Source organism: Paramormyrops kingsleyae, chromosome 24 (assembly GCF_048594095.1).
Source record: "Paramormyrops kingsleyae isolate MSU_618 chromosome 24, PKINGS_0.4, whole genome shotgun sequence".
Taxonomy (NCBI): domain Eukaryota; kingdom Metazoa; phylum Chordata; class Actinopteri; order Osteoglossiformes; family Mormyridae; genus Paramormyrops; species Paramormyrops kingsleyae.
In genome coordinates, this window is record NC_132820.1 from 13,832,921 (window position 1) to 13,856,967 (window position 24,047).

At 41.0% G+C, this 24,047-nt stretch overlaps 1 protein-coding gene and 1 long non-coding RNA gene across 3 annotated transcripts; one reads left to right on the forward strand and one right to left on the reverse strand.

The window, feature by feature from the left end:
* The first annotated feature begins 9,655 nt into the window (after nt 1-9,655).
* Nucleotides 9,656-14,646, forward strand: LOC111845506 (uncharacterized). The gene is made up of 3 exons (XM_072706697.1): nt 9,656-9,989; nt 10,957-11,013; nt 12,233-14,646. Exons 2-3 carry the CDS (start codon nt 11,007-11,009, stop codon nt 13,930-13,932), a joined length of 1,707 nt encoding a protein of 568 aa, XP_072562798.1. The 5' UTR covers nt 9,656-9,989; nt 10,957-11,006; the 3' UTR covers nt 13,933-14,646.
* A 1,113-nt stretch (nt 14,647-15,759) lies between these two features.
* LOC140582398 (uncharacterized) lies at nt 15,760-23,524 on the reverse strand. 2 transcript variants are annotated; one of them, XR_011985353.1, is made up of 6 exons: nt 22,985-23,524; nt 21,095-21,235; nt 20,822-20,991; nt 18,150-20,063; nt 17,927-18,039; nt 15,760-16,645 (listed from the first exon to the last, which is right to left on the reverse strand). It is a non-coding gene; the product is annotated as an uncharacterized lncRNA (long non-coding RNA). The 2 variants fall into 2 exon arrangements; XR_011985352.1 differs by having other exon boundaries at nt 18,150-20,991.
* Nucleotides 23,525-24,047: the final 523 nt, after the last annotated feature.

Consider the following 24,047-nt stretch of genomic DNA (forward strand, 5'->3'; position numbering starts at 1 on the left):
GACCAAGACCGGTCGAGACCAAGACCGAAAACAGACTAGGGCTAGAATCGACATCACATTACTCAGATCAACTGTAGAGAAAAAAGGCATTGCTGTAAAGTGTCATTACTCGTTAAATCAAATTCATGTTATCTTTTCAATTATATTGTCCATATGTCTATCATTTAAAATCTCCCAGATTTGTCATAGTTATGAGGCCTGATGGAAAATAATATTCTCAGCAATCCTCTCCTATAACCATTTTATCAGACCTCGTCAAGGGAAAGAGATGGGATGTACCAGAAAGATGTTCATATTAAGTACCAGAGAGAGCGGCCTTGGGTAAGCTATGAATACGGCTATGTAATGATCCTTTACTTTGAATTGAAGAGAATGAGCCTCCAGATTGACTTGCACCTCCAAGACCATGCTTTCTAATGAATGTAAAATACCTAATTTAATTGAATTATAACTATGCTATTAGTGCTGGGCGATAAAACGATCTCGATTTTTTTATCGATAAAAAATAAGGACGATCACGATACACACAGACTATAAAACTCGATCAACCAAATTTGCTCCGTTTTAGAGAATGCGCTGAGACAGACAACTCTATGGCCTATCGAGCAGAGGTTTACTGAATGCCAGCACAATAGCCAATCACCAACGACGTTGTAATTTTGCCCATGCTCCCTTAAAGAAGCAATGGGTGCGTTCGACTTGGGCTTAGGTCTGTCTGCAGCTGACGCAACGTGGAGCGCGATCTGCCGGCGGCTGCAGGGGTGGAGTATAAACTGACTGTAGCCAAGTTGGACAACTTCTACTCCTCGTAGTCTGTGAGACCTGACTGCAATGGCCGCACTGCCAGAAGGGTGTAGATAAATCTATACAAATATCACCTGCATGCCTTCTTCACAGATTGGACGATTAAACAAACAAAGCAGCACAACATTACAGTAACTAACAATAAATAAACCACTAAATTACATGTACTGTTAGATCATTTATGTCATTTATTTAAACTTAATTTTACCAGGTAAATGAACTGAAACCAGTTCTCACTGCTTTATGTGCTTTTCAGGAGAAATAGCAGATAGCGCATTGGAACCTCCTGGGATACAAACGTCATGCGTGTGACTAAAATCTTCAGCCAATATGGGCAAAGTTGTGTCGTCACGGAGGCGGTTCCAGTTTGTGCTGCACGGTCTGTCTCAAGTCGTCTTGCTCTCGAGAGGATTTTGTACCATGTGACATGGTGACGCGTGGTGACGTTTTGGAACATTTCTTTGCCGACTTCGCTATCATGCAATGTGTATGAAGTTTGTGGACTTTGAAGCACTGGCAGTGTCCATTGAGAAAATGTATACAATGTAATGTTTTTAAAGTAGATGCATCTGACTGGTTGCATTTGAATTGAGGCACGTAATAAATAATGATACTGTTCTGTGAGGATGTGCTGTTTTCTCTTTTTTTCCCCATCCCATCGAGACCGCTATGTTCGAGACCAAGACAAGACCGAAACCAAATAGGGTCGAGACCAAGACAAGACCGAGACCAAATAGAGTCGAGACCAAGACAAGACCGTGACCACAAAAAATTGGTCTCAAGACCGGTCTCGAGACCAAGACCAGTCTCGAGAACTACAGCACTATTGTGTCATACATTAGTTTACAGTAATTCATTAGTAGTAGTTTTAAAAATTGTTATTAGAAGAACAAAGTAATTGAAAATATTTGCAAAAAAGCTACATGTGAACAACAGACATTGAAGTTATATCACATATTACTTCTATAGGATCAATGCATGATTCTCTGCCAGAATTGCTGGTACTGTTCAAAGCAGGATCCCACAGCTGGAAATAAAAATAAAACTTGTAACTATTACAGTAGCACTACATTTGATTGGCAGCACTATGTGGAATGATTTTTACTGTAATTGCGACATAATACCCCTGCAGCACAATATTTAGTGGTATTTTGACATTTTTTAATATTCCATGCCGACCTGCTATTTCAAAATTGCAGTGAGTTGCATTGAAATGTTGGTGACTTTGTGCAGTCTTAGAACCTACAGATTTTCACAACAGCATGTTATACTCACCACTGTATCTGCTGAATTGAATTCTGCAGCTCTTCTGCTTGTAATGACCACTTCAGAATCAGACTTGTCAGAATCTGAGCTGGACTGAGCTGTGAAGTACAAGATCAGACATAGGATTTAAACTTGGATAGCATTTTACAGACAGTATATCAGTTTAAGAAAACTCTTCTGGTTTGTCTGGTTACTAATTTCAGAATAACTTACAATATGTAAGGAAATCTTCAGCTGTACAAATGTACACTGTGATGCGTTGGTAAGTCTTTCCCACTGCATCCTTGAAACCTTTTAGCGTGAACGGTGTTTCTGTTCCTGGTATGTTGATTGTCCTTGTACCGTCAGGGTAGAGAAGAAAGTAGGGGCCACCTTGCAAGTTGCTTTTGAAATCCTTCATTTTTTGCACAGCAGCTTTTTGCAAGTGCTCAGCATCCAACTCTGGATTCACTGCAAGTGGGAGGACTGTTCCTCTTTTTGATTGCTCCATCCTTCAGTTGCATAAGGGCTACTGAAATCTAGGGGGAAACAGAGATGAAGACCAATGTTAATAGGTTCACTGTCAATAAAATACACAATAGAATGGACTACATAAAAATCATTAGCCTTCCTCCACAGAGGTTACCTTCATACTGCTCTCTTTCAGTTGTATTTTTTTCCTTTTGAAACATGATTGTCTCTCCTTCTCTTTTAAACCCGGAAATTATGAAATGACTCCATTGCACTTTTTACTGTGCTTCCTCGTACAAAATATCATCAAATTTCATTAAGTCACTCACTGATAATCCTGTTGTTAAAACATCATGTATTAATTTATAATTATTCTGTACAGTAGTCTCACTCGAATTTAAAATGAGTAGTCTTTGAAACGCTAACCTTCAGTGCCAATCAACTTCACACAAGATTTTGATGTCCTTGCCACATGAACTGCAAAATGCTTTTAGCGAGTGCAGGCTGAAGCCACAAAAAGGACAATACATTGTGCTCTATAATAAAACAAATGAAGTATTATTAAGCAATTGCCCCGAATGATGGACCTTTGTAGTTGACGTCTATATACAATATATACTATATATAATATTATTATATATATACTAGTATGTAGGGATGTAACGGTATTGTAAATACCGTCGTACCGCAATAGCAAATTTTTTCGATACTACCGTGGTCGCATGACTCGATAAAACGATAGGTCTTCTGAGAAAAGTTTGCTCAGGCGAATGGCGAACGGGAGGTAGCAGGAACTACAATTCCCATCAGCCCAGGCGTGGTCATCATCCTTTGCGGTCTGTTGTCGCTACAGATCCAGTAATGCGGAAATGGCGGGTGCTGCTAGTAGCGGCGAAGGAAAAGAGATGGAAATACTAAATTGAAACTTTATTTTTTTACATGGTTTAATAATTTTTTGTTATTAAAATTGAAAAATTGAAGTTCCTGTTTCAAAGTTTACAGATAGATGGCTAATTTGTATGCCATTGATATGTTCAGTGTTCATGTAAACTGTTTAATAAACACTTCTGGCACTTTTTTCGAGTCTCTTCATTAGTTTTGTTTTTCCTGTAAATGATTCAATAAATACCGTACCGTGCCATTCATACCGAGGTATTACCGTACCGTGAAGTTTTGATACCGTTACATCCCTACTATTATGTTATTATTATTATTATATAATACTATTATATATATATACAATATATAATATATACTATATATTTTGTGACAGTGTAATGTGTTATATCAAGAACTGCACAGACATTGTCACAGTGGATAAACGTATTTGCGTTTACCCCAATCAGAAGCCCTGGATGACCAGGGAAGTCCAGAGGCTGCTGAAAGAGAGGAATACTGCCTTCAGGTCTGGTGACAAGGCTCTCTACAGCTCAGCCCGTGCTAGCCTGAAGAGGGGCATCCGGAAGGCCAAGTCAGATTATAAGAGGAAGATTGAGGAACATCTGGACAGCAATAACAGCAGGCAGGTGTGGATGGGTGTCCAGCATATGACCAGCTATAGGACCAGTGCCGGTGATGTGGGGGGTGATCTATTGCTGGCGGAGGAACTCAATCACTTCTTTGCCCGGTTCGAGGTGGACCACCCAGAGACAGACGGACTCCATTCAGAAACCAACAATAACCCCATCTTCACAGTAGGGGAGCACGAGGTGAGACGCACGCTGAAGACTGTCAACCCACGGAAGGCAGCTGGACCCGACGGCATCTTGGGACGCGTGCTGAAGGATTGTGCAGACCAACTGGCTGGGGTCTTCACCAGGATATTCAACCGGTCTCTGTCCCAGTCCACTGTACCGCTCTGCCTGAAATCCTCTATCATAGTGCCTCTGGCCAAGAAACAGACCATCACCAGTCTTAATGACTACAGGCCAGTTGCACTGACTCCCGTGGTTATGAAGTGCTTTGAGAAGCTACAGGTAGTCAGGAACCACATCATGTCATTCATTCCTCCTATGTTTGACCCACACCAGTTTGCCTACAGAGCAAACAGGTCTACGGAAGACGCTGTGACCACTGTTCTCCATACTGTTTTGTCTCACCCAGAGCTGCAGGGAAGCTATGCACGGCTGCTCTTCATAGATTTCAGTTCTGCGTTCAATACGATCCTCCCCCACACTCTGATAACCAAACTGAAAGACATAGGACTTCCACACTCCACCTGTCGTTGGATTAAGGACTTCCTGAGTGACCGCACTCAGAGGGTTAGAGTGGGCCCCTACTACTCCACACCCATCAGCATGAGCACTGGCTCTCCACAGGGCTGTGTGCTGAGCCCCCTGCTCTATACTCTATACACCCACGATTGCATTCCTGTCCACTACAGTAACAACATTGTCAAGTTCGCTGACGACACCACTGTCGTAGGGCTTATTTCGGGGGGAGATGAGTCTGCCTACAGGGACGAGGTGGAAACACTGACAGAATGGTGTAGTAATAACAACTTGCCCCTCAACACAGCAAAGACGAAGGAACTCATCGTGGACTTCAGGAAAAAGGCAGACAACATCCAGCCATTCATCATCAAAGGGGTCTGTGTGGGGAGGGTCTCAGACTCCCGCTTCCTAGGAGTCACCATCAGCGAGGACCTGACCTGGGGGACACATACTGCAGAGGTAGTGAAGAAGGCCCAAAAGAGACTGTACTTCCTGAGGGTTCTCAGGAAGAACAACATCCCAGAGAAACTGATGGTGTCCTTCTACCGCTGCACAGTAGAGAGCATCATGGTCTACTGTCTCTGTGCATGGTTCACCAGCTGCACAGCGGGACACAGAAAAGAGCTTCACAGGGTTATTAAGGTCGCTCAGAGGATAGTTGACTGTCCTCTCTCCTCAGAACTTCAAAGCTCCTGTTGTCTCAGGAATGCAAAGAAAATTCTTCAGGACCCATCACACCCAGGACATGTACTGTTTGAACGCCTACCCTCAGGCAGACGTTTCAGATCCATAAAAACCAAAACAAATAGACTGAGAAACAGTTTTTACCCCTCAGTCATCACCATGCTGAACACTGCTAAGTGGTGAATTTGAGCCAGGGCACCGTTCATGTTTACATTACTACAGTGTTATTTTGTTTACGTTACAGCCTTATGTTTCATGCCAAAACTGGCTAAGGAAACAAGTGCAGCCTCAATATGTTTGTAACTGTTTGTTTGTAGGTACGAAAGAAAGTAGCGTTCAGGCTCTTTCAGAGTGACTGTGTTTTTATTTTGCACTGGAGAATTGCACTTTAATTTCGTTGTACAATGTCTCATTGCTACAATGACAATAAAGATTCTATTCTATTCTATTCTATACTGCGCTAGAGCTGCTCAACATGAATGTTAGAGCATGTATAAGAACTTTATTTGCATAATAAAGATGCAAATATTTATTTCACATAATAATCATGTAGGCCGCCTCGGGGTCCCCCTGCCTCGGCTCATCGGCCGCCTGCGGGTCCCCCCGCTGGGGCTTGGTGTCGGACGGCGCCTTCCCCGGCTGTGGCTGCCACATCGCCTGCTGCGGCTTCTCCCTCCTTCTCACCTGCGGCAGGGTCCCCTCCGTCTTCCTCCTCGTTTCCTCAATTTGTCCCTCCTCCCCTGTGTGGTCCCCTCCGGCTCCATCCTCCCATCCGCCTGTGGTCCCTGCGGCTGCCTTCCCTCACCCACCGGGGTTCCCTCGGGCTTCCTATTGTCCTCCTGCCTTTGTTGCTCTGCCTCCTTCCTTCGTCCCTCCTGTTTCTGCTCCTCGTCCCTCTGTGTCTCCTCTGTTCCCTCCTGGTCCTTTTGTTCCTCCGTTCTTTGTGCCCTCTGTGTCTCCTTTCCTGGTCTGCCTCTCTGTGTTCCCTGTTTTGTGTCCTGTCCCTGTGTTTATTCTTTGTTTCGGTTTTGTACCCTGTGTCTTGCTGATGTTTTGCTCTTGTTTTTCAGGTCCCGTGTCCCCAGTCTTGTCTTGTCCGTCGCCTTCCCTGAGGCGTCCTCAGAGTGCGTGCCTTTTGGAGGAGGGGTTCTGTCATGACCTGCTCGTACGATCCTCCTGTGCGCCACGCCCCCTCATTACCTACGGGTAATACCCCGATTGTGATCACCTGTTTCCTGTTATTTTTGGCTTGTCTTGTGTATTTAGTCCGTGTCTGAGTCCGTTTTCCCCAGATCTGTCATTGATGTTTGTCGCCGTCTGCCCTGTTCGTCAGAATAAAACCCTTTTGCTTTTGGATTCTCGTCTGCCTGCCTTGTATTTCCCCGCTTCCTGCCTGCTCGCCGGACAGCGGTCATTACAGTAAGAATCAGAGGGTCAATAAGCTTTTAAGTAATAATGTGGATTGTGCTTGGGATAGAAGCTGCAGAAGCTGGTATTGAAGAAAAGTATAGATTTTCATTTTACAAAATATTCAAATAATTGTAATAATAATATTAGTGACATTCATCTTTATATAACATTAATCACATAACTAATAATACATTGAGAAGAAATGTTTTGTCATTATTTCGCTATTATCATTGCTTCTTACAGTAAATTATTCTTGATGCCCCCAGTCAGTAGCCCATGTTTATAAAATATGTGGGTAGGATGACGGTTAAACTCCCCCTGATTCACGTGCAGCATTTGATCACAGTTGATCGCATTTAATCTGCTACAGTTTTTTATAAGGTGTTTCCTTTGTTTTTGTCAGTCTCTGCCCGAATTCCAAAGTTTCTTTTGCAGCTTTTCCTTCTCTCTCTACCACAGCTTCAGCTGCATTTCCTGCAGCCTCTTTTGGTTTGTTTGCTCTGGCTGCAGCTTTGGCTCCTTCAACCCCCCCTCCTATGGCTCCTGCTGCAGCCAAAACCCCCGCAGCCACACCCACTACTCCTACTACTGCCCCAACTGTCCCAGCTTCTGCTGCTGCTGCTCCAGCTGCCCATGCTCTTAATACCTCAACTGCTGCAGCTTTTGCGCATGCATCTGCTTTTCCGTAACCTCTGGTTACTGCTCCCACTAAGAAGCAAGCTGCCTTTTTTAAAAAAATTTTTTTAATGCACTATATTGCCAAAATTATTGGACACCTGCCTTTACAGACATATGAAATGACATCCCATTCTTATTACAGAGACTTTAATATGGAGTTGTCCCCACTCTGTAATTTTATGTGGCCTACCACTTCGTGGCTGAGTTGCTGTTGTTCCCAATTGCTTCTACTTTGTTATAATACCACTAGCAGTTGACCGTGGAATATTTAGTAGTGAGGAAATAGTAGTAGTTTCAGAATAATCCATCTGGCCACAGAGTACTCAATATCTGTGCAAAAATGATTGACAACCATGTAACCCCTGTGTTCACTTGGTTTATTAATATTATTATTAATAAACACCACCAGCGAAACTGTCATCCAGTTAATTAATAGTACAGTGCAGCATGAACACTTTGCAGAGTGACTACCAAGTAATGGGGTGCAGCAAGCGGGAGGCCAGAGCAGGCGAACACCCAGAGTGCATGTGCACGACCGCACCCATTGCACCAGGCCCTGATACATGCTAAGCAACACAGATGCTGAAACTCTCATTCATGCCCTAACCTCTTCCCTCCGTTATTACTGTAATTCTTTATTTGCTGGTCTTCCAGCTAAAACACACTCTAAATTACATTGCATTCAAAATTCTCGCTAGCACTAAATGATCTGCACATATAACTCACATTTTCTACACATTTCACTGCCTACCTGTCCCTCTCTGTGCTTGTGATGACTTTTAAGGTCATAAATGGTCTTGCTCCCCAGTATATTGAACATCTCCACCTTCCTTATATACCTGCCCGATCCTGTCTTGATGAGCAGAGGGGGTGGATAGAAGGTGTGCATCAGTAGAGCGTAAGGTGTGGGTGGGTTTGTATAAGGTGAGAAGATCGGCGAGGTAGCTGGGTGCTGGGTTGTCCTGGGCTTTGTAGATGAGCAGAAGGAACTGAATCCAAGATTGATCTGGAAACCAGTGTGACTGATAGAGGATGGGAGTGATATGTTGACATGGTCTTGTACGGGTGAGAAGTCTAGCTGCAGAGTTTTAGATATGTTGTAGTCTGTTTAATGATTTTGCTGGGAAACCAATAAGGAGGTAATTGAGTCTGGAGGTTATGAACGCATGAATGAGGGTCTCAGCAGTAGCAAAGTTGAGTGAGGGGCGGAGTTTGGAGATGGTTTTTAGATGAAAATAAGCCGTTCTGGAGACACGTTTTATACGGGAATCAAAAGACAGTGAAAAATCAAAGATGACACCTAGGTTATTAACTCCAGAGGTAGTAGTGGTGAAATAGCCAGGTATGGAAAACTGTGACTGATTTATCTTCTTCAGCAGTGTTGGTGTGGCAATAAGAATGACTTCAGTCTTGTCACGGTTGAGTTTGAGAAATTTGTGTGCCATCCAGTTACTAATGTCATTGAGGCAAGTGACCAGATTCGAGGGAGGGAGTGGATGGGAGAAATGTAGGTGTGAATGTAAATTTGTGTGTCATTGGCATAGAAATGGAAATTTATGCCGTAATGACGGAGAATGTGACCAAGAGGCAGGAGGTAGATGAAGAGCAGGGGGCCAAGGACAGAACCTTGTGGGACACCATGTGAGAGGGGGGCACTAGGGGACCTGAAATCACCAATAGATACAAACTGTTCCCTACCCATGAGATATGATGTAAACCAAGCAAGTGCAGTGCCTGTGATGCCCAACAGTGCCTCCAGCCGGGTGAGCAGTGTGTTGTGGCAGACCGTGTCAAAAGCAGCTGTGAGGTCTAAAAGCAGGAGAATACTGACATGGCCCGAGTCAGCAGTAATGAGCAGGTCATTTACGACCTTGACCAGGGCCGTCTCAGTGCTGTGCTTTGTCCTGAATCCAGACTGAAACTCCTCCCATAGGCTGCAAGAGGTCAGGTGATCTTGAAGCTGTGTACTAACACTGATTATGCTACTGTTCTCAAAACATGCTTCTTAAGTTTACATGCTTCACATTCTTAAGCTCAAATTAGTACATGCAAGATTCTCCCCTTCCAGTTTCTCATACCTCTGCCCATTAACACCGGGGCACCCCACCCCTCACATACTCGTTTTTTCCTGTCTAGCTACCAGATTTATTCTGTCTTTCCTTCCTCTAACCATACAGAATGTTCCCCACTCAAGTGCACACCCATCCATCCACAAGAACAAGCAATATCTTCTATGCCTAACGCCCAAGAGAGTACAGCAATCTCACAATGCAGCTAACTTTCAATTTCTATTCCATAAGAGGAACCTTGATAAACACTTTCAGGGTGGGGATCTATTTGCAATATATACAATGGCATGCAGCTTTGCATGATGGGAAATGTCAATGTCACTGCAGGAACAGGTTAATACCTTTGACGCATATAATCTAACGGCAGGAGATCAGCTGCAGACACTTCAGCTACAACTGTATCAGGAGACCTGAGGTGACTGTACCTTATTTATGCATATTTATAATCATTGTCAATGTTTAATGTTTATATTTTTGTACTTTTCTGTTTCCTGTTAAAACACAAAGTCTTGGAGTCAGACAACCAAGAATTTCACTGGATATTGTGTTGATTGTAATTGCATATATGAAAAATAAAACTTGATTTGAATTAATTCAGAACTCATTGAAATTTGGTGGTAAATTCAGTAATAATGGAAAGAAATTATAAGGGGATGAACATTGACCATTTTTACCTGTTTAGTTGCTTTTTAAATACATTCAGTTTCATTTATACAGCTTGAACTTTTACTGGAACAATTCGTACTAATTTACATTGATACAAAATTTACTTTATTTAGTTATTGTATAGGTCACCAGAAACATTAGTAATACATAAACTGCACCTTCATAAAGCATTCATAGAACATTCATAAGCAGCCTGTAAGTATACATCCTAACATACCTTAAGAGCTTAAATAACCATTAATAAACATTATATATAATATGATCATAATATTTGGTATTATCATGTCATTGTAATTATATAATGTTTATTAAAGTATATTAAAGTATGTTAGAATATTACGATATACTTACATCCTGCTTATGAATGTTCTATGAATGTATTCTAAATGCATTAGAAAGCTGCACTGAATATTCTACGAATATTGCATATATAATGCATTATTAAGGCACTATGAAGGTGCAGTTAATGTAATTACAGATTTTAATTTTTTTTTTTATAGAAATGTATCCAGTCTGCTCATGTTGAATAAGTTTTTTAAATTATACATGAATTATGTTTTATGCCTCCCATCTCGTTATTCCAGACATGTGTAAAAAGTTCCTTATTCATATATTTATTACCTGTAAAAGAATTTTGAAACAGTTGCGCCAATGTGAGACTTTGTGTGAATTTATACCTGAAACAGACCATAACCTTCATGTTTCTTCACTTGCAGTTATAGGCGCTCAGTGCAAAGCATCTTCTGACACCGACCTATAAGAAAGCATGGCTGGTGAGTCAGTTACCACACTGGCTTTTCTGCTCTGCTGTCTGGGTCTCCCAGCTGTGCTCCGTCTATCTCTCTCTGAAGCACACAAGTTGATTTTCAGAGATTTTGTAACTGGGGTATCGGCTTTACCTGGGGTCGGCAACCTGAGGCACCTCCAAAGCGGACTATCATGCATACGTACTTCCAGCGAAATTCAGTACATCCGGTTCTGAATACTGCAGCGCCTCAAAAAATCTTTAGTTAAGGTGGCTTATGCTGATTGGATAATATTGGTCCAATAGGTACTTCATTTTGAATCGAGCAAAGCGGTTTTAAATAATAGCCTATAACAGTAAAAGTATCGAAACAAATCTAAATAAATTTTGTCGCAAGGCAGCTAAAAACAGTTATCAAGATGTGAAATAGGGAAAAAAATAGATGTATATCGAGAATTTATATATGAATGGACAGTAGCATATGCATTCACAGCTATTTTGTCAGCTTGTGCTTTAAAAGTTGTGCCACAGTTGCTGCCAGTTTTGTGGCGTCTCGGGAGATTATAAAAATGGAAAGCCCTACACCATGCTGAATACGATAAAGACTGTTTAATCAGTAGTGGAACACCTTAACCTGTTAATTTAAAAAAGAAAATGATATTAATTAATAAAATTAGGGACATGGCATTTGGTCGAGGGTCCATGCTACACTGAAAATTATTTGTTTCTTTACACTTTATTGTTGTTGTCTATAAAAATGTTGACAAAATATTTAGAATAAATGTTTGTTTCCAGTAAAATTCTGCGGCTCCGATGGTTTTCCAAAAGTGGGCTTTTTGCAATTTGGTTGCCGACCCCTGAGCCAGACTGACATCCACTGAGCTGGACAGAAGCATCTGTCGTGAAATTGCTAAGTGTGGCTGCATGTCTAAGCTTTTCTGTTAGTGTTCAGGTAATCAAGCTATGTATAGAAATGAGGTTTTCCTTTGGCTAAGCAGAAAGAGTTCATATCTGAGTAATATAAGGAGTTAAATAAGTACCTCTCACTGTCAGGGTCTTTACCATGTGCTCATGCTGTGTGTAGCTCAGCACTGCCACCTGCTGAAGGAATAAAGTAATTGCATTCAAGATCCGCTAAAGATGATACAGAATGTTAATTTCCACAGCATAATGAACATGTTTATGTTCATTATGACCACATTTATGGTGCCATTCATTGTAACTGATACCGTGTTTCTTTCCCAAAGCACCTGCTGAAGTAAGAATTGTGCTTTTGGGAAAAACAGGATCTGGGAAGAGCAGCGCAGGAAATGTTATCCTGGGGGAAGAGAAGTTTGACGTTTCCTCTGATCCTATCAGTGAAACAATAGACTGTCAAACAGAAGAGGGGAACATAAATGGCTGGAAATTTACAGTAACTGACACACCAGGGATCTTTGACACTGGCAGGTCTGATAATGATCTGAAGTATTCCATAATATCCTGTCTCACTGAGTGTGCTCCTGGTCCACATGCCTTCATCTTAGTGCTGGAAGTGGGAAGACACACCAAAGAGGATGAAGACACTGTGAGGAAGATACTGAAGTGGTTTGGGGAGGAAGCCCTGAAGCACACAATTGTCCTCTTCACACGTGGTGATGAGCTTAAAGAAAACCAGACCATTACAAAGTATGTAAAGATAAAAAAGGATCTGGAGGAACTTGTTGATAAGTGTAAAGGCCGAGTCCATGTCATTGACTCTAAGCAGTGGAACAGAAAAGATAAACATGCTCAGTCTGAAGATCTCCTGGAACAACTAAGTAAAATGATGATAAAGAAGAGAGAAGCTGGGGAATCACAGGCTGCTCAGGCACTGGAGGAAATGAAGAACTGGCTGTTAGAACCAGAATCAACATTTGATCATGAACCAGGCCAAGGATCAGAAAAATCTAGAAGTTCTGGAGGAAACCTGCATGAATCAGAGAACAGAAGCAACAGCTTTCAGATTAAACAGCTGCTCACAACTATAGAGAACATGGTGAGAGACAACAGAGGCAGTCATTACACAAATAAATCACTCCAGGTAATAGCAGAAGCTATAGAGATGGAGGTGAAAAAGATAAAAGAAGAAATGAAGGAGGAAACAGAGAAAGCAAAGGAGTCTGAGATCAAGAGACGAGCAAGAGAGAGAGTGAGGACCAAGTCTCTGAGATTAGTGGCAGGAGTGACTACTGGGGCTTTACTGGGGGCTCTGCTGGGTGTGGCTGTAGGATTATCACTGCCAGCTATATTGGCAGCTGGACTCCTGGTGGGAGCGGTAGCCAGAGGTTATGGAAAATTTGTAGCTGAGTCAGCAGGTGCAGCATGTAGAAGTGCTATGGTAGCTGGGGTATTAGGGGCAGGAGCAGCGGGAGCAGCAGTGGCAGAAGCTGGGGCAGTTGGGGCATTAGGGGCAACAGGAGTAGCAGCGGCAGAAGCTGGGGCAGTTGGGGCATTGGGGACAACAGGAGTAGCAGCGGCAGTTGGGGTATTAGGGGCAGCAGGAGCAGCAGCGGCAGAAGCTGGGACAGTTGGGGCATTGGGGACAACAGGAATAGCAGCGGCAGAAGCTGGGGCAGTTGGGGCATTAGGGGCAGCAGGAGCAGCAGCGGCAGAAGCTGGTGCAGTTGGGGCATTGGGGACAACAGGAGCAGCAGCGGCAGAAGCTGGGGCAGTTGGGGCATTAGGGGCAGGAGCAGCAGCAGGAATAGGAGTGGGTGTGGCTGTGGGGGTTTTGGCTGCAGCGGGAGCCATAGGAGGGGGGGTTGAAGGAGCCAGAGCTGCAGCCAGAGCAGACAAACCAAAAGAGGCTGCAGGGGATGCAGCTAAAGCTCTGGGGAAGAGAGCAGAAAATGTGATAAAGGAAGCTTGGGAATCAGGGCAGAGAGTGACAAAAGCAAAGGAAACTCCTTATAAAAAACTGCAGTAGATGAAATGCAAGTAAACAGCCGCTTCACTGATTAAGCTACAGGGCAGGCAGAAGTGTAGGATGCCAAAATAATAGCTAGTCAGATCTGGAGAATCTGTTAAGATGTGATGGCTCTTCCCAGCATGAATATGTGATCAGCTGTGATCAAAGGCTGCATGTGGATTGGGGGGGGGGGGGTAATGAAGAAGCTTCCATGTCATTATAACCATCAGTTTGCTCTGCTGGGCTTTAAAGGGGCATTTCAACCCAAAACTGAAAGCAGATATGTTTTAGGGGGGCTTTAGTGCTATTTATGCTATCTATCCATCTAGGTTGTTCTTCTGGGAGTTGCCTAGTTTTTGAGATGTTGGCTGTAAAACATGTCAGGCTTCTATTGAATATAATGGGACTCAATGGCATTCTTTCTGTGGTGATTAAAGCACCAAAAATATATTTAAAACAGCGATGTCTCTTACTAGAAATCATGACCCAGTTACTGAAGATTATCCACAGACTTTGTAGTGAGCAGTTTAATCTACAAACTATTTTCTTCTACTTGTATCACATTGCAGAAATATCACCGGGCTGCTCATACTGTATCACCTGCTCATACTTCTATCACTGGACTGCTTGTACTTGTATCACCGGGCTACTCGTATTTGTATCTTCTGCGCAGTGATACAATTGATTTGTGGAGTTTCATAGAAGAAATCCTAAAGAAATGTTTAAAAAGCATACCTGTTTCTCTGCAATGGCATTTCCTTAGTTGTGTTATCAAAACATTTTAAAGGATTTTATCCACTTAATTTCAGACATAAGTATATTACGCCTTATTACTGATTTAAAAAACATCTGGTCCTTTCATGTAATCATACTCTTTAATGAAACAAACAAAAATATATGTGTATTAAGCAAAGAATAAACCAATCATTAAAAAAATCTTTCGAGTTCCTCATTGGAATTAAGCCCGCACTGTAATTGAAAGGACATTTGGATTACTGAAAATGTGTCTCAGATATTTGCTAAGTCAGGTGGAATATTACTGCTTGGCTGCATGTGCTGATGCCGACAATGGAGAGCACGCCAGAAGCAACATGGGTAAGGAGGGATCAGCAGGCAGAAGAGCTGAATCGTCTGTAGCCTGGTAAGGAATCTGAACTGTTAGAGTAGAAAAATAACAGCCCCATTGCCTTTTATTTTAACATTTTAAAACACTTTAAAAACTGCAGACCCAGAATTAAATTAAAAGCACACATGTATAATTAAGTCCCTATTCCCAGCCCCTGCTCTTGTTCAGCAGCGAGCTTCTGCTTTCCCCGTCTTCTGATATCATCATACCGCTTTTGGTGATGCTAGAAAATGAGGACACACTCACTGCCACCTCATCCCATGCCTGCTTCCCCTCAAAAGGCTCCGGTGGAACCATTTACCCAGATAGCACACATATGTTGAAATGACATCGATTACATATTAAACAACGTTGATCATCAATGCTGATTTAGCATTGATCTTTCTCGTTGAAAAGGCCATCTATCCACCGTTGAAAAATCGACCATTTTTGATAAGGATTCAACGTTGTTTCAACACTTGTTTGGCAACTTCTTTATCCATTGATTTAATGTTGAATTAGTGTATGTTGAATCAATAGTGGGCTATAATTGTTTCACAAGTGAATTAATGTTGAAATTATGTTATATCCAGCAGCTTAATAAAAAATGAACATGTACAAATATTCAAATTGAAATATATACATTCACAGAAAAACAGCACAATGGTAGTACTGTAATTTGTTAGTAATTTGATAACAATCACAAAAACATTGAAGTGCTAACTGACCCTCCCAACCCACCCACACCCACTTCTGTTCATTTTCTCTTTGCACCTCTCTGACGTTCTGGTGCATATCAAAGCCATTTTGTAAGTCTTTCCACAATTATGCACATTCTTGACTCGGCTAAACTGGGCACCAGATATAAGAAACAACTCACAACCGAAGTACAGAAATAAGCATTTATTACCAGGATTCCACAGTTCAGTGTCCCTGCCCCAATCAGTAAGTGAAGCCCCCGGGCAACACCGCAACCCCCACACAATGATCTAAAGACAGCAATCTCTAAAACACTGGTTAGAATATTTCACAATCAGCTAACACACACTTCCAAAGCTCACACATGTAAAATAAAAGGCCCTGGACAGCTCACATCTGTAACAAGGGGCCAGGAATACAGATTAACATGTGGTTCCTCCTAAATAACAAACGAATACAAAAATCAATTCATATCAAAACAATATTATTTGAATTACTAGTCGGGGGGAAGACATCACAATCCCCTGAAAACAAAAACCACAAATTCTAGAAGGAACCACAAACCTTTCACGTGGGGCCTGGAGTACACACTGCTAAACGCGGGCCTGCGTTATGTACGTAAATAAAAACTTTTTGAAAGAGCTGTGAAAGTAATTTTCTGATCTCTGCTGTCATGACCTGCGCGTCCAATCCTCGTGTGTGCCACACCCCCTCATTACGCACATGTACTACTCTGATTGTTCCCAGCTGTTTCATGTTATTTTAGGCTTGTTTAGTGTATATCAGTACACGTCTTCATCCATTTCCCAGATCTGTCATTGATGTTTTGTGCCGTGTTTCCTTGTCTGCCATTAATAAACCCCGTTTGCCTGTATTTATGGCTCCACTCCTCTGTCTGCCTGCTCGTCTGAAACGTGATAGTGACATCTGCAAACAGAAAAAAATAAGAAGAAAATATAATTGTGCAAACCTTTTAAACATGCAAGATTTTTAAGCAACTGTAAAAAGTATTTCTGAAGTTTAATCTAATAAGTCTGTCAAAGTGAAAATAAACTTTAGTCATCTCAGCTATATATGAGACCAGAACACATGGTTCCAGTTATTACAGAGTACAAGACTTTTTATGAATAAATTACAAATATCAACTCTAAACACAAAAAGCTTACAATGGGTATTTTAGACATCCAGAATTTGTGCAAATGTTGCAAAATCAGTCAAGTAGAAAACAATTTGAATAGTGGAATGTGTCAGGGTGCGGGACAAGCGAGCCGGAAAGCAGGGGAGAGGAGCCAGTAGGTAGGGCAAGACGGGGATTTAATCAGAAGACAGGACTAACCAACCAGGAACAACGCATGACACTACAATGACGGATCTGGGGAAGACAGACTGAGACTCGGACTAAATACAAAAGACTATCCAGAAATAACAGGACACAGGTGATCACAACCAGGAATTGACACGAGGTAATGAGGGGGCGTGGCACACACAAGGGTCGTACGGAGCCGGGCGTGACAGAATGTAATTGTGTGCATTATATATGTGTATGATCAGCAGGGTTAAAATGAGAGTACAGTCAATCTAATTCAATACTTCTATATCGTACAGCACAATACTATATACAGTACTATATCTATATAGTATCTAAGTAGTACTGCATTTGTAAAGTGCAACTAGAAAACCCCTTGTCTCATGCTCTCTTGCCATGCTTCCCCGAAGATAATAATTGTCAAATTGTAACGAGTGTCTTCTGTTCAAGTAATTTAGCTGTGGAGTTTAATGAAAAATGGCAGGACCACGATTCACGTCAGTTAGCATAGCACCGCGCTAGCAGACCATAGCTGCTCTGGGTAAAATTGTTCTAATACATGTTACACAGCAAATGTGCCAGTGTTAAATTAACACTGCATGGTGTTTATATGGGCCCACGCCATTCAGTGTTAAAAAAATTTCCTAATGTTAAACACAGAAAAAACAGGAGTACTGGTGATTGGTCCCAAGGCTGCAAGAAATGTTTCACCACCTCAGCATTAGTGGCCTTCCTACACAACCTAACACAGTGGTTAGAAATCTTGGTCTTCTAGTAGATTCAGATCTATGTTTTGATGCTCACATAAGAAGTATTACTAGAACTGCGTTTTATCATCTACGGAACATAGCCAAGCTTAGTAAGATGCTCTCACTTCGTGATGCAGAAAAATTAATACATGCCTTTGTAACTTCCAGACTGGACTACTGTAATGCCCTCCTTTCTGGTTGCCCGTCTGGTTCCTTACATAAACTTCAGCTGGTACAGAATGCAGCAGCCAGAGTTTTCACAAACACTGAAAAATTTGATCACATCATACCAGTCTTATCCTCCCTTCATTGGTTACCAGTTAAGTCTCAGATTGACTATAAAATACTGCTATTAACCTATAAAGCACCAGAATACCTTAGTGATCTGCTGACCACATACAATCCCCCACGCTTGCTTCGATCTCAAGGTGCGGGATATCTGTTAGTACCTACACAGCAAAATCACCAGTGTTAACACCAAGAGTGTGAAATGTGACACTGGAAAAGTGTCTATATGCGTCCACTCTTTTAAGTGTTAATTTAACACTTTTGAAAGTGTTAATCTTGTAACACTGACTCAGAGATATTTTAACACTGTAGGGAGTAAGACAATTACACTGGCCAACACTGAGTAATGTTAATAGCACTCTAGACAAGTCTAAGTTAGAAAATAAACACTGGCAGACTACACTCAGCTGCAATACAATAAACACTGACGGTGTAGAATGCCATTGCCGCAACTCTAACCAATTACACACACACACACGTACAGAAATACACCACAAGACAATTTGCACAGCAATACTGTATTTAAACAGCAGGCACACTACAAAAAAGTAAACAAGCTTCAGCATGGGAGCTGAACAAAGCAGCAGCATGGGACAATGAACTGGTGATCAGTATCAAATGAAAACTGTCTATCATATGGTCTGTAGTACACCAGGTCATTGACACAGATAAGTTTGAATACATCTGTGCCTTCCTCAATAGCATATGCATTTAAGTGATCATCAAAATACATAGTTGAGACTTTACAAGTCAGTAGATAAGCACTGTCATCTCTAACAATTATACTGACAATCCTATTCAACAAAGGCATATCATTTTCAACACCATAACATACATACCTGTACATCCCAGCTTGATACTCTGTGCCATAGTTTTTGACCCAGGAAGTTGTGGAAACAGAAGATGCATCAATACTTTCACTCAGAGCATCACTGCCCTCTAAATCGCTGACTAAGACTTCAGTGATATGGCGAAATTGTAATCTTTTAAAACAGAAATTTTCAAAATGAAAAGCCAATTGTTTCTGATGTTTTTTTACCAGTGTCTTTGTAATATTTTTGAAATTCTTTACAGACTTTTTGAAGAATTTGTGTTTACCTTCAAACCTCATGCAACATGTGTGTATGAGAGGCCCAATTTTTCTGATACATCTTGGGTAATGGATCATTAGATGGTGTTTTGGAGTCAAATTTTGGTCTTGAAAGAGAGATTTAAAAAGCTTGTGATGATCGAATATCAGATGTTTCAAATAGCAAGTCATACCATGGGTTAGAGTAGGTGAAAACACAATGTTTACAATTTGAATCAATAGCAGTAGCAAGTTCCAATAACTATCACCCCTGCAAATTAAGTCTCCAAACATCAATGGTGTATTACGCAAGAGGCACCATGACTGGACAGCATTAAGGCAAAGACTTTTGCTACGGTCATTCAGTTTTAGGCCACTTGGCCTGTTTTTTCTCTGTGTATATCAATAATTAAAACTCAAAATTCTCTCTGATATTGAAGTCAAGGATATGGAGTTCTTAATCAAGTACTGAAATACAAGCTTTAACTCGTACTGTACCACTCCTTCCAGGAGATCATGCATTATATCCACTGCGTAGTTGTCTGAAATATGGAACAACTGCAGGGAATTGAGGAGACAGGTTCTTTTGACACCAAATGTTGAGGCCAAATCAGGATTTTGTTGAATGGCACAGCAATGCTCTGAATGAAGTTCTTTTGAACAGAGACCTGGATGATCTTCACTAAAAACTGACTGCAACTATTTTATCAGTTAAACAAAACCGACAACAATAATTGGCACTGAATGATTCAACAAAACCAAAAAGGCCATGTAAAGCTAAGTTGTCACCTGTAACCTGGAAAATTGACCCTTTCACTGGTGTGGCTGAAAAGGGCACCTTCATTCCTTCAGTCTCTAATACCTTTAGGTCATCAACAAGTGGCTTTAAAATAGGGTCAAACCTGGATTTGAATAAAGCGCTTCTTTGACAGTCTGAAACAAGAGGGTTGTTCATGTTATTCATATTCAGGCTAACAATCCTACTGTACCCAGTGAAGAAATCAATATTTCACTCAAAAAAGTGGCATTTTTTATAGTCTTTGGAAAATATAAAATTTGCACAACAGCACTGGGATAAATTCCAATGCAAACGAAGAAATAAAATTCAATTCAGTGAAAGTCTGTCAAATTCCAGTGATTGCTGTTTTACTATTATTTGGGAATAAATATAGTGACATGCATATATGAACTGTATTTTGTGCTATACAAATACCGAATTACGTATGAGAAAGTTTAGGTAAACAAAATTGAGGACTGAACACTAAGTTTATAAATGATGTGATGGTGGCCTTCATTAGGTTATAAAGCTTCCATGGAATTCTGGGAAATGTAGTTATGAAACGACAAATTTCATATTTAAGTTTTTCGATTAACATGCATAATGTATAAAACACACATTACTGTAATATTTTTACGTTTGTGCTTTATGCGATTCATAATTTTTAGTTTAGTTCAGGCTATTTAAAGTCCAATTATTTTAAAAACTGGAATTTCAATGAATTTATTTGATTTCAATTCTGTTTTCTGTCATTCCAATTCAATTTCCCTTCAGCTTCATGCAATTCTAATTCTACTTCCAGGAAGCGGATTCAAACTTACCATGCTTTCAATTCATGAATGGTCCCAACAATGCAAAATATTGGCTATTGGCAGGCCGTTTTAAAGAGATCAGACCATATTTTAACACTTACATCTCTTGCAATGTTGCTGTCAGGGGGTCCTTCAACCATCCTTTTTTTCGGACATTTCTTGGTTTTATGTGTTAGTGTCAAGTCTGAACCTGATGGCCCTTCTGATTCACAAGATCATGACCACTCTGCTAAAGATGAGGCCAGTGAAGAAGACTCCTCAACACTGTTATCTAAGAACACATGACCTTGTGTTAATTTCAATTTGCAAAATACATAACAGAACTACACTACAATTTTGCATTGTGAGAGAAACCAAAGGCTGCAATTTCTTACCACTGCAACCTTCAGTGAAAACCTTGAAGGACACCTGAGATGACTTCAGAAGTTCATCAAATATGTCCGAATCCACTTTGACTCCTGCAGAATCCTTTATGATCAAGGAAGTAAACGCTGGCAAATTGAATTTTGCCAGCACTAAGACAGAAAAGATGACTTCATTAAGGGTTTTAAGACAACATGAAGAGTGAAACCTTGAATGCATGAATAAACATGACAGTCAAATACATGGAAAAACTAATTCGATCTAGATCTATTAGATCTAGTAGCAACATCACAGTGCTGTATTCCTGAGTAACAAGTCATGAATTTAACTTATAATAGCATCAAATAAACATATCCATTGAATATTAAACACCCTTATTAAGAATTACATGACTGATCCTATATTGTTTAAGATTATTGTCATTATTTATACTATATAGATTATGTAGGAGCCATTCTTTCATTTGTTTATTAAACATAATTTAGTTTGTATTTATATTGGAATTATTTATAAATATTGTTGATATTTATTTATTTAATGTTTATATTCATTTGTATTTATTTATTATATAATATATATATTTATTATTGTAATAATTGTAATGAGATGTAATGATTTTTATTATTGCCTGAGTGTATTCCCACCTATAGGGAGGCGATGGTTACAAAAGCAGCTAAGATGACGTGGCCCAGGTGTGAAGGTGCAACGCGAAACAGTCATTGACCGTATTTGCCGTGTGTGATGGTGTCTGCATTTCGGCCAAACTAGATCAAAGTATATTGTGGGTTAAAATATCATAAGAATAAATCTACCCATCAGGAACAGAACTGGGTGTCGTATCCTCATCATTTACGCGTCAGACTTTTGCACCTTCTACCACCAGGTAGTGGATCTCGATCAAAGAAAATTTAGCCTGTTTTTCCACTACAGATTATCTGCTGGGTATCTTGTAAATTGTGCCTTGTGGATCAAAATTTTTTTACTCTAAAGTAAGTAACTCAAAAATGTATAATTGATTGAAACTATATCACTGCACTAAAATTACCTGCGTCTGAAAATTCAGGGTAACTGTAGACATCTTCTGTCTTTGGTACCCTGACCCATTTGCTCATTCCTTTGTAGTCTACTGGAACCAGCATTTCATCACCTTCAAATGGTGGTGTGGAATATACTGTATAACGCACACTAGTAAATATATAGTCTACTTCAGAGCCAGGCACTTCGCTATACTGTACTTTGTTAGAGTATGGAATAGTCTTCCTGCTAGTGTAGCGCAAGTTAAAAACCCTGGGCTCCTTTAAATCAGAGCTAGATAAGACTAACAACTCTCGAGCCATTAGTTAAGTTCTCCCCAAACGAGCTTTATGGGCCGAATGGCTCCTCTCGTTTGTAAATTTATTGTTCTTATGTTCAGTGTGCCGTCTAGTGAAATGCGGCAGGCACATCAGCAAAACGTTGAAATGAAGCACTAGTTGTTGCTAACTCGCCAACATTGACGAGCCCGGTGCTCTTCTAAAAATTCAACTGATTTCAACTTGATACGCCATAGGAAAAACCGCTCTGTTTGTTTTTTTTTCAGGCGCGACCAGATTAATTTAATACGCGATACACAATATTAAAAATTAATCGCAATTAATTCATTGCAAAATGTGAAATTTATTCGTTATTTATTTTTTGTTAATTGACAGCCTTAGTAATTTCGTAAAAGTTGTCCAGGGCGTAGTTTTCCCGCCCGTTAGTCATGTGCTAGCAGCGCATGAATGCTTAGAATATATAAAATTAGCGCCATGGAGGCATCAAAATTTCTATAACACATCGTAACGTTTATGCAATAACTACAGCCGAAAAGTAAAATTCACTCAAAATCATTCTAGAACATGTAAAGGAATTACATAACTTACCTGCTGCCAGTGTCTGTACTCGTTAAATGGCCGCCAAAATAAGCAAGACAGTTTCTTTCCAGAGATGGATTCTTCACCGGAAAAGGAGGTGTGGTCAATTTAACACTGACCGTGTAAAAATAAATAAACGACCGATATATGCACCGACACTTTCAAGAACGGATTCTTGAAGTGTTACTCTTGCTAGATTATGTGTTGAAATAACACTTACCTTTGTTGATTTCAACTAACACTGAAAAATTAACACTGTCAGTTTTGCTGTGAGGGTAGAAAGAGCTACGGCAGGCTGCAGAGCTTTCTCCTATAGAGCTCCTCAGCTGTGGAATGGTCTTCCACCGGATGTGCGGGTTTCAGGCTCACTCTCAATATTCAAGTCTAGACTAAAAACACACCTGTTTAGTTTAGCTTATAGGGACACTAGTTCTAGCTCTAGCTAGCTTCTCACTCCCAGTTAAACCTATAGTGTGAGGTGTAGAGCTGGGTGGGGATCGGTGCCATTGGCTTTGGATAAACTGAATTGACAGTGCTGTCACTCTAGCTTCACAATTGCCTGTGGGATTGGAGTGCTGTCATTTCAGGGACTCCCCATGCCTGCATTCCCACCTGCCTCTCCCTCCTACTTATGCTGCCATAGCCATATCTGCCAGAGCTTGCACATTGCACTTCATATTGCACTCATCTAACTTTTAGCACTGCCTATAGTCTCCCCTACTTTGACTAATTGCATTTATTTCCCCTACTCCTCCTGGGGGGTGCTGCCTGGAGCCCTCACTGTATCAAGATGTCCAGCACACCCTGCTACATGTGACGTCGCCACTACCAATGACGTCCGTGCATGCAGCTCGCCATTCTGCCTGTGTCATCTTCCTTGTATGACCCGCTCCCTGCCCTCTGGTTGCCTGGCGATTGGAGGGAGCGGTGGCACCGGCTTGTCATCTCCCCCCTGCTCCCCGTTTTCCTTGCCTGTCGCCTATGGCTTACTCACTGGGGGCTTTGGGTGGGGATGCTGTAAAGCGCTTTGAGACAGTGTAATGTTGTGATAATGCGCTATACAAAAATAAAT